This window comes from Myotis davidii, unplaced genomic scaffold (genome assembly GCF_000327345.1).
Source record: "Myotis davidii unplaced genomic scaffold, ASM32734v1 scaffold4101, whole genome shotgun sequence".
In the NCBI taxonomy this organism is placed as follows: domain Eukaryota; kingdom Metazoa; phylum Chordata; class Mammalia; order Chiroptera; family Vespertilionidae; genus Myotis; species Myotis davidii.
This window is the reverse complement of record NW_006291238.1, coordinates 11,658-22,755: the sequence shown is the minus strand read 5'-3', so window position 1 is coordinate 22,755 and position 11,098 is coordinate 11,658. Positions and strand designations below refer to the sequence as shown.

Genomic DNA, 11,098 nt, shown 5'->3' with positions numbered 1-11,098 from the left:
GAAAATTGATTTTGAAGGAACGATGACAATAGAATGGAGAACACTAATCCCAAAATAAAATAAAGAGAAAATAAAATGGCACTTTAAAAAATGGTAAAATGGTAGCAGTAATAATACTGGTTAAAAATAAAAATGTAGTAATTAAAAGGGTAAAGTCAGGTGATGGAAAAAGAAGAAAAAAATAGTTTCTTAGTTAAAAGGTGAAAAAGAAAAAAAAATTGCAGTAGTGAAGGTCCTTATATTCTTCTACTTGTCAGTCTGGCTTACCTTAGTCCTATCCAGAGCTGGTTCTTTAATCGTTACCCTGCTCTGTGTTCTCTTTTTTTAAAAAAAATTCTGGGATTTATTTACCTTCTATGGTTGTCACTTTAGCTGAGAGCCGGCTTTAGCTCTGAGGCTCTGCTCCAGCTCTGAGACCTCGGGTGCTGAAAGCAGGTATCTGGGTTTGTTCTATAATTGAAACTCTATTGCGGTCCTGCTGGCTGAAGCCTGGCTGGCTGAAAGCAGGTTTCTGGTGTTTGTTTTGCCTCTATTTTTGCAACATTGTTTCTTAGACTGCAGCTCAGAGCCCAGCAGCGGCAGGCGGGGAAGCTTGGCTTCCTCCTTCACTGGAGCAAGCAAGCCTCCTGTTCGCTTCAGCTGCCTGGCTGCCGGCCCCCATCTTGGTTGGCAGTTAATTTGCATGTCACCCTGATTAGCCAATGGGAGGCGTGTCGGAGGTATGGTTAATTACCATGTTTGTCTATTATTAGATAGGACTAGAGGCCTAGTGCATGACATTCATGCACTGGGGTGGGGTTCCCTCAGCCTGGCCTGCACCCTGTCACAATCCTAAGAGGTCTTGGATTGCAAGAGGGATGTCCGACTGCCAGTTTATACCCAATCCCTGCAGTCAGACATCTAGCAGTCGGGCATCCCTCTCACAATCTGGGAACCTTCGCTCCTAAACACCTGTCTACTTGCTCCTAACCGCCCTCCTGCTTGCTCCTGCCTGCTCGGCTCACTGCTCCTTAGCGCTGCCATGGAGGCAGGAGAGGCTCCCGCCACGAGAGAGAGAGAGAGAGAGAGAGAGATTTTGCTGTGGAAAAAGTCCTAAATTGACATTTTTTCTTTTATAACTTTAAAAATATTATTCCATTATCTTCTGGCATCTATCACTCATTTTCTTCCTTATGTCAAGATATAGTTTGGGGTCATGTACCAAAAATATTCACAGAATAATTTATAAAATTTAAAAACCTAATATGGTCGCTTCTCGGCCTTTTGGCTAAGATCAAGTGTAAAAACCTAATATGCTTTAAAGAAAGAAAACTATTTGGAGGTTTAATTACATTTGATCTTCTAATTACCTCATGCAAAGTCCACATCTATTCAAAACAATCATGCCATAAAATATGGCAAAATCATCCCTTTTCTCTCTCTTCCTTGATTATTTTTTCTAGTGTTCTCCAAATTGAGGTACATGTTAAATTAATCCATTGAAGTGTGTGAATAAAATACTATAATTTCAATTTATATGTTTTATTTCATCTTTAAAATTTGTCTATCTTAATGTATGATTTATATAAACTACATTATTATAGTAGAATATAAATTATACATGAATTGTACTCAAGAGAAAGTGTTGTAAACACTACTTTACACTGTAGAAAGTAAGTGAAAAATCAATGTCAGTGCAATGTCTTTTTCCAAGATTATGAAAGCATTTAAGTTAGCATGCCAGACTTCCAAACTTAAATTCCCAGGATCACAGGCTATAATATCTTCTAGCTACACTATTGCATTAAAGTGATTTAACACAGACTAGACCTTTGAACATTCACAAATCTATGAAGTTTTTTCCCCCCAAGACCATTTAGAGCTATGATTCTTAACCAGAACTGAGTATCCAAATTAACAGAGAAAAAATGTAAATGCACACTTGATTAAGCACACCCAGAGATTCTGCTTCAAGAATACAGTAGTTCTCAAGAATGTTTACATTTTGAAAATTTCTAAGTTAATTCTGACATCAACCTTCAGTTGAGAACAACTGGACTGCATATGTTAATTACTCAGTGTCTCCAAAATCTTTCCTAAGTAAGTCAGTAGTTATTTAATGATAAGTATAGACCAAGCTTTGTACTGGAGACTATAGCTTTACTTAGGAAATGAAAATATGTTTGACTCAAACATAAATAATTTGACTAATTTTGTTTCTTTTTTGTTTACTAATTTTATGGTGTAGAAAGTAAATTAAAAAAGCTCAGGAGCATACATGTATATAAATATAATATCAGATTAAAATGTTCACAACTCACTATCCTTGCTAACTAATAAAAAGTATTATTTTTAAAATAAATTTTATAATGTATATCCTCAGTAGACAACATAATTATTACCAGATCAAATTGGCACTTTCCAAATGGAACATATCATGGATCAACTTCTTCTGTGTGTAAGAACAATTCAAAATACAGATAAACTGTTACATATGCCACTATCACACATCATTATTGGTTTGATTGTATGCAAGTACTGAGAAAACTACAAAATGAAGTTTTTTTTCAAAACTTATTTAGTGAATGTAGGAAATATGTGGGTTTCTTACCATTTTAGACTTGTTCACTGAAAAATTGGAGGTATACTGGTTGGATTTATGGTTCTATGTAATTAAATAAAATATTTTATATATTTTAGAATATGTGAAATTATTGTTTTTATTTATCTGTTGTTCCATTATTTTTGTTGAAGTTTCTGGTAAAAATATACTTTTATTCATATATAACTTGATTTAGAAGAAAAATGTGATATGAATTTTAAGTATACATTTTAGATAATAGAAATCAGATAATTCATAAAATTTTTGTTTTATTATTGAGAGCATATTAATAATTACTAATAGTAATTAGTACTATTATTATTATCCATAGTACAAATTCAATTAAAGCATTTCCTTTTTTTTAACAGACAAAAAGTAAACATCAAAGCATATGATACTTCCTTTCCAAGTAAGAAATTTTAGTCTTTGGAGTTCAATATATTTTAGATTATATTTGAAAATAAATTTATGGATAAATTACAAGTATCTTCCATTCAATATGATAAAGTATAAAATGTCTTGAATTTTTGTTAAAATTTAGGAAAATCATATGTGTGAATGTGTATGTCCATGCTGGTATGTGTATATGTGTAAAATATTTCAGGCCTTGATGTGAGTTTGTACACATTATTTTAAAATATAATATTTAATATGCTCTTCTTCATTATAAAAAAACAAACTTAGTTTCATAAGGCTCCTTTGTGTTTAAAATTCATTATAACAAAATGAAGAATAGAAAAGGAAAATACAGTTAGAAAGGTGAAAGTGGATAATCCATTTGTTATACAAATACAACTTTAGGAAAGTTCTTCTTAGTAAACTGAGTTTAAATCTATCTTCATTGCTACAATGTTTACCCATTGTTCTGGTTCTTCCTTCAAGAAATACACAAAATAAGTCTCTAACTTTGTTATTAAGAGACTAAACACTGGACCCAAAATATCTGTTTGAATTTTAAATCTTATACTCTATGATTTGGATCAAGTAATTTAAACTCCCTCAGTGCTTTATTTTTCTACATCTGTAAAACAGAGGCAATTATAAATTATGCTAGAGGCTTGGTGCACAAAAATTTGTGCACTTGGGAGGGTCTCTCAGCCCGGCCTGTGCCCTCACTCAGTCTGGGATTCCTTCAGCTCCTGCATTGAGCATCTGCCCCCTGGTGGTCAGTGGGTGTCATAGTGACCAGTCATTCCCAGTCATTCTGCTGTTAGGGTCAATTTGCATATTGCCTTTTTATTATATAGGATTATCTAATACAAAGTGTTGTTTGAGGGTTAAATGAGGCGATCTGTATAAAGTGCTTAAAACACTGTCTGATACATAGTAAGCACTATTTTAAGTTAGTACAACTATTCTATAAATGCTTTATTCTTCTTCTACATAACATCTCCTTAAATATTTAAAAATAGAGAGCACAGTGTCATCATCTTCAAAACTGTCCTTAGTTACCTTACCAGTGCTTCTTTTCGCAGAGCTACCCCATAATGTGATCCTCCTGATCACTCTATTCGGGACACCCTAAAATGTGTATATGTTCCTTTAATAAATTGAATTAAATTTATTTGGGCAACAATAGTTAATAAAATTATATAGGGTTCAAGTACACAATTCTATATTACATCTTCGCTACATTACATTATGTATTCACTGCACAATGTCAAATCTCGTTTTTTGAAAATAGAGTTCACAGAACTGAATGGAGTATTTTGGTCTGTTGCCCTAATTTTTGTGTCTTGGAATAACACTGAGGTCAGAGGAGTGCTGAAATAAACACTTAGATTTAATCAATTGAGATTTTTACTATTTACTTTATGTTCAGCCTTGTGCTAGCTATTATGGGAACTATACAAGTAGTCATATTGTCTGCAAATTAACCAAAAGGGCACAAAAGAAGTAAACCAAAATAGAGACTATTATGAAGATGTTTGAAAATAGTGAATCTTCCTCTATTTTCCATTCCTATTGTTGTACTATTGTAACTATTATTTAAATATCTATCTTTAAAATGGGTTTAATCTAGAAAATTAAATTATATGTGGTGATGGAAGATTTGAGGATTAAATGATGTGGTAGGCACACAATGCAATATACAGATGATGTATCATAAAATTGTACACTTGAAAACTATATAATCTTATTAACCATTGTCACCCCAATAAATTTAATTATTTTTAGATTACAAACACCATTTTTAAACATAGTTATTGCACATAGGGACATAATCTTTTATGGAAAAATCTCATTGAAGTCCCTAATTGATATTCAAAGAAACTACAAACTCCAGAAAGAAAAGGGATATTTTTAGTTATAACTTAATTTAATTTAAACAATATATTTCTTACTCATGAATATCTCAGTGTTTATGAAATTATGCCTGCTAATTGTAAATTATTTATTGCCTTCTCTTATGTTAGTCAGAGAATCAAGCAGAAAATTATGGAATCAAGAATGCTTCACTTTAACATTTCCCAAAACACCTCAGCCAGGTAGAAAAAAGAGATCAAGTCCTTCAGAACTACAAATCACAGTTCCTGTAAGTACTTAAAAGTGTATTTTAAAACTAAATCTAGATAATACATTATTTAAATATAGATAAACATATGTAATTTGAAGTTTACTAACTATTTGTGGTAGATATTTAAAAATGTATAATTCTCCATAAATCAGGTCCCCCTCATCTGTTTCAGATCAAACTTTTGTTTATATATGGCTCTCCATTTCAACAGCATTCTATAGCTAAAGAAACAGGCAAGCTAGATAATCAAATGTTGCAAATGGTGGGATATCTCAGAAAATTTTTACCAGCTGCAAAAACAAAAATTTTGAAACTTAGAACAGGAGCTGCTCTCTTGATGAGGTTTCAGAGCCTCTCCCTTTACCTTAATCTGGTGCTAAGGATACTAGATACTGGGAGGATCAAGTTGTTTACTGCTTTTATAAAGTGGAGCTATCAGTAGCCATGAGAAGGACTAGTTAGTTCTCAGAGTTCAATCCATGCTGTTATCAAAATATGTTTGAAAAACATATCCAAAAAGCAGCATTACATCCAATATATTTATTCAAGCTCTATTCATTACATCTGCTGTGATTTAAGTGTATGCTTTTCTTTATCGTCTTCCTTTAATTACTTATGACCAGTTCGTTGACTGGTGATGACTCTACTGAATAGTTGAAAGAATATAAGAAATAAATGTAAAATTAATCTATGAATCCACTATGACAAATGTTGGGTGGGAGGTAAAAAACTACACTACTGCTACACAAATTAATGTGAATCAAACATTTGTTTTATTCTATGTCTTTGCTTTTGACAATACTTCACAGCGGGGCTCATAGGCTTTTAAGTTGATCAGAGACCTTGAAAGCAGGAGTAGAAATGATGTTTAGCCTGAAGCTTATAGCTATCACAAGAATTGGCATGGCTATCTTGATAGGCATAAACTTATTTATTAACTAACTTGAGGGAAAAATGTACACAAAATGTTCCAAAAGGTATTTCCCATATTGGAGTCCAAAATGATCCCACTATCAATTGTAAATATAGGCCCTGAAATATCATGGATCATTGTTGATCTGCTTCAATCCCAACATAAATCAATATATGAATAACATTTTTCCTAAAGTAATTTTATTTGCAAAGTAGAGTTAGCTCATATAAACACATATAGGACATTGAAAAAAAACCACCAAAAATAAGTTTTAAATGGATGGTTAATAAGAAGCCAGACTTATTTTCAATTTTAATATATAATTGTTTTTTATTTCATGAAAAATTTTAAATGAAATTTATTGGGTTGACATTGGTTAATAAAAGTATATAGGTTTCAAGTATACAATTCTATGATACATTATCTATATATTGCACTGTCAAAAATTCTTCTTGTTATTCTAACCAATCTTTTTAGAGATATAATAAAAGAAAATTAGAGGAAGTCCATAAGCCAGCTCATATATGGATGTGGCATTTTTTAAGAAAAAATTTCCAAAGTCCATCTAATTACTTCACTCTCAAGAAACAGGCTCCATTTAGACATCCCTGTACTCTTAAAGCCCATCCTGAAAAATTGGAAGATGACAAAACAATAATATTCAAGAGAGATTCCAAGAAAAATACTCGCCCACATGAGACAATTATAGAATCCAAGGAAACAGGAAGTGATAAAAAATCTAAAATTGGAGACAAAGAAGATAAAACTCCATCAAAATCATCACATGAAAGTGAAATATCTAAAAAGTCAAAGTACAAATCTGGAACAAATCCAAAATCCAAAGATTCTCAGACAGTCTTAATGATGCATCCAAAAAATAGTAGAGCTCTCAAAAATTCCAAGGATACAGATATTGAACCCATATGTATAAAAAGGGGTTCTAAGAGCTCAAAGAACAATTCTAATGCCAAATCTGAGGCTTGCTCAAAAAATAGTTCCAATATGGATTTAATGCTATATTTACAGAAGCCTGGCACTGAATCTAAGGAATTTGATATGTGGTTAAAGAATTACTCACAGAATAATTCAAAGAAGTCTTCAAAGAAGGAAGGAAAAAGCTCTGATGCTGAATCTTCAGATTCAAAAGGTTCAAAGAAGGATAAAAAAAGTGCAAAGAAAGACAAGAAGAAGAATGCAAAGGATACAGAGTCTACTGATGTGGAATCTGAGTCTGAATTGGAGTCAAAAAAAAGTAAGAAAGAGTCAAAGAAAAGTAAGAAAGCTTCAAAGAAAGATGATAAGAAAAAGGATAGCAAGAAGGAAGCATTGTCAACTGATAATGATCCTGAATCTGAAGGGATTTTTAAAAAGGGTGAAAAAGATGAAAAAATTAATAAGAAAGGGTCAAAGAAAAGTGACAAAAAGAAGTCTTCAATGAAGGCTGAAGAGTCTACTGAAACTGAATCTGATTGGGCATCAAAAAAGGATAAGAAATATTCAAAGAAAGCTAAGAAAACTTCAAAGAAAGATCCCAAGAGAAAGGATGCAGTGAAAAACGTAGAATATACTGGTGCTGAATCTAATGTGCCTTTTAAGAAAGACACCAAAAAGCCTGGAATAAGCAAAAGTTCAGATGCTGAATCTGAAGAGTCAATGTATAAAGCTGGGGCTAAAAAGAAAGAAGCTGATGAATCAGATGTAACATCTACAGAATCAAAGAAGGAAGCACTGGAAACAAAAAGAAGTCTTAAAAGGTCACCCAAAAAGACCACGTTTAAAGGAAGAGAAACAAGAGCAGTTACAGGTAGAGTTCCTCCAAAAAGAGAAAGTTCACTACCATCTTTTTGTGAGCCTTTCCAACTATCACCTAAGATCAAACATCTCTGTCGGTGCAAGATGGATCCTCCACAACCAAAACCAAGATATGCTCCTTTGGTATGTTTACTCATTTTATTTTAGAGACACTTATTATAAATGAAAGGTATTTTAAAGATTTGAATTCCTATTTTCTCTAAAGAATAATCTTCTTTTACTAGAATATTGACAAGTTTGGGACTCTCAGGTAAGAAAGACAAAGAATACTTCAAAAACACTAAAAATAGATGCAAAACCAATGTCAAAAGTTAAGAATAATACACTGGAGCATAGAGAACTTGTTTGTGATTTGAAAAATACTTAAAATTAATTGTAAGGGGTGTCACATTGTAAAAGTAGTTAACTGGTCTATACTTAAGAAAAAACAAAAATGAAAGTTGACTAAAACTTGTACAGAGGCAGATTTGAGTAAGATATAAATACATTTTCTAGGAAATTGCTGAATATAGTAAAAAACATAACCAATAGCCAGACAGAGATTGTTGGAACTAAAACATACCAGAATTCAGATAGGCAAAATATTACTTATTTAATCCATAGCTGAACTAAACTTCTTCATGAGACATTATTCTTACCGATGATCAGAAAAAAAGTTAACTTGCAAGAAGTAATTCGACCTCCTCTGGTTTATAAATGTTTCATTCAAGTTAGCTCAATCTCTTGGGATAAATATTCTATAAATTTAAATTTTCCATTTCTGCCCACCTCTTTCATCCTCCTTCACCCAAAATCTGTCTGTAAGGTGAAGCTTAAGTATACATCTCTCTTAGAGCTGATTCTGAATCCCATGTTGTCCTCCCTTTATACTTTTCTCTGGTCATTGGTTGAGGTGTGACACATACGCATTATTACAGTGTATCAGCCTGTGTTTCTCTGCTTTCTCACACAGTGTTTTGTTTTGTTTTTGGTCTATTTTCAGTATGGTATGGCTAAATCTGCTAAAATGAGAGAATCTGTAGATGTGGATGGGTCTTGACCTTGAGCTTCTAATTTTAATTTCCTCCTCCCCTTTCTCTACTTCTTCACTGTCTTCCTATTCTTCTTTTTCTTCTTTCTCAAAGGCCTTCAATTTCCTCTTCTAATCATGGTGGAATCTCCATTTGCTTTTCATACATTATTTTGGAATTTACACATTTATTTCTTTCAGAAAGTGTGGAATTTTACGTCCATTTTGTCCTACTGGATTCAAAAAGTCAGCTTTGAGACTGGAAGCTGAAATAATAATGCCCTTGTTTAGAAGTCAATCGTAAAGGTTGAATCAATGGGTGGGTAGTTAAAATGAATATATATTGGGACTACAAGAATGAATATATATTGCTGGATAATTTTAAGGTACATGAAAAAAAGTAACCTCAAATAGCTGTACTATTTCCCACAAGCAGATATTATAAAAAATGAGTAAAAGTAAGGAAACAAGTTGGTGCCAATACCCATACATTTAGTACTTAAGATATTTTTCTGTATAATATATTGTTTCAGATCTAATATTTAGGTCTTTGATCCATTTTGAATTAATTTTTCCATGGGGAAAAAACTGTGGTCTAGTTTTATTCTTTTGCATGTGGCCTGTCAATTTTCTTAGCACCATTTATTGAAGAGGCTTTCCTTACTACATTGTATGTTTTTGTTCCTTTGTTCAAAATTTTTTTGTACATATACATGTGAATTTATTTCTGGGCTCTCAATTCCGTTCCATTAATCTGTGTGTCTGTTTTTCTGCCAATACCATGCTGTTTTGGTTATCATTGCTCTGTAGTATAATTGGAAATCAGATAGTGTGATACCTCTAATTTTGTTCTTTTTGCTCAGGATTGCTTTGGCAATTTAGGGTATTTTGTAGTTCCATACAAATCTGATGATTTTTTACACTATTTTTATAATGTCATTGGGATTTTGATGGGGACTGCACTAAATCTGTGTATCACTTGGGGTAACATGGACATTTTAACTATGTTGATTCTTCCAATCCATAAACATGGAATATCTTCCTATTTCATTGTGTCTTTTTCAATAGATGCTCTATCCACTGAGCCAAACCGGTTAGGCGTCGGGTTTTCTATATAAAGAATCATGCCAACTGCAAAAAGTGGCACTTTTTCTTTTTCATTCTTCCTGCACGCCCCCTATTGGGGATCAAGCCCGAAACCTGGGCATCAAGCCCACAATCCGAATATGTGCCCCAACACATTTCTCTTTGGTGCTCAGGATGATGCCCAATCAACTGAGCCATGCTGACCATGGCTGATATTTTTTTTTGTTTTAACTATTTTTATAATGTCATTGGGATTTTGATGGGGACTGCACTAAATCTGTGTATCACTTGGGGTAACATGGACATTTTAACTATGTTGATTCTTCCAATCCATAAACATGGAATATCTTCCTATTTCATTGTGTCTTTTTCAATATATTTTAATAATGCTTTGTAGTTTTCAGTATATAGATATTTTGCATTCTTTGTTAAGTTTATCCCTATGTGTTTGATTCTTTTTGTTTCTATTTCAAAAGGAACTGTTTTTCTTTTCATTTATTTTTTTCTGAAATTTCATTGTTAATATAGGAATGCAGTGGATTATAATCCTGCAACTTTATTGTATTTGTACGTGGTTTCTAATAGTTTTTTTTTTTGGTGGAGTCTTTTGGATTTTCTTATTTTTAAATATATTTTTATTGATTTTTTTATAGAGAGGAAGGGAGAGGGTAGAGTTAGAAACATCAAGGAGAGACACATCAGAGAGAAAGATCGACCAGCTGCCTCCTGCACAGCGCCCACCGGGGATGTGCCTGCAACCAAGGTACATGCTCTTGACTGGAATCGATCCTGGGACCCTTCATTCTGCAGGCCGATGCTCTATCCACTGAGCCAAACCGGTTAGGCGTCGGGTTTTCTATATAAAGAATCATGCCAACTGCAAAAAGTGGCACTTTTTCTTTTTCATTCTTAATTTGGATGCCTTGTATTTCTTTTTCTTGTCTGATTTCTCTGGATAGAATTTTCAGGTCTATGTTGAATGAGTGGTGAAAGTGGACATCCTGGCCTTATTCCTGATTTTAGAGGAAAAGATTTCAGGTTTTCACCATTGAGTATGATATTAGTTGAAGGTTTATCATATATAGCTTTTATTATGTGGAGGTACTTTCCTCCTATACCCATTTTATTGACTGCTTTAATCATAAATGGACATTATATCTTATTAAATGTTTTCCCTAC

General features: G+C 32.9%; 1 protein-coding gene across 1 annotated transcript in view; it reads left to right on the top strand.

The window, feature by feature from the left end:
• The first annotated feature begins 6,540 nt into the window (after positions 1 to 6,540).
• The window catches only part of CYLC1 (cylicin, basic protein of sperm head cytoskeleton 1), a 6,612-nt gene continuing 2,054 nt past the window's right edge, over positions 6,541 to 11,098 (top strand). The window contains exon 1 of the mRNA XM_006764404.1: positions 6,541 to 7,947. Within this exon, the coding sequence (XP_006764467.1) occupies positions 6,541 to 7,947 (1,407 nt within the window). The remainder of the gene's footprint in view (positions 7,948 to 11,098) is intronic.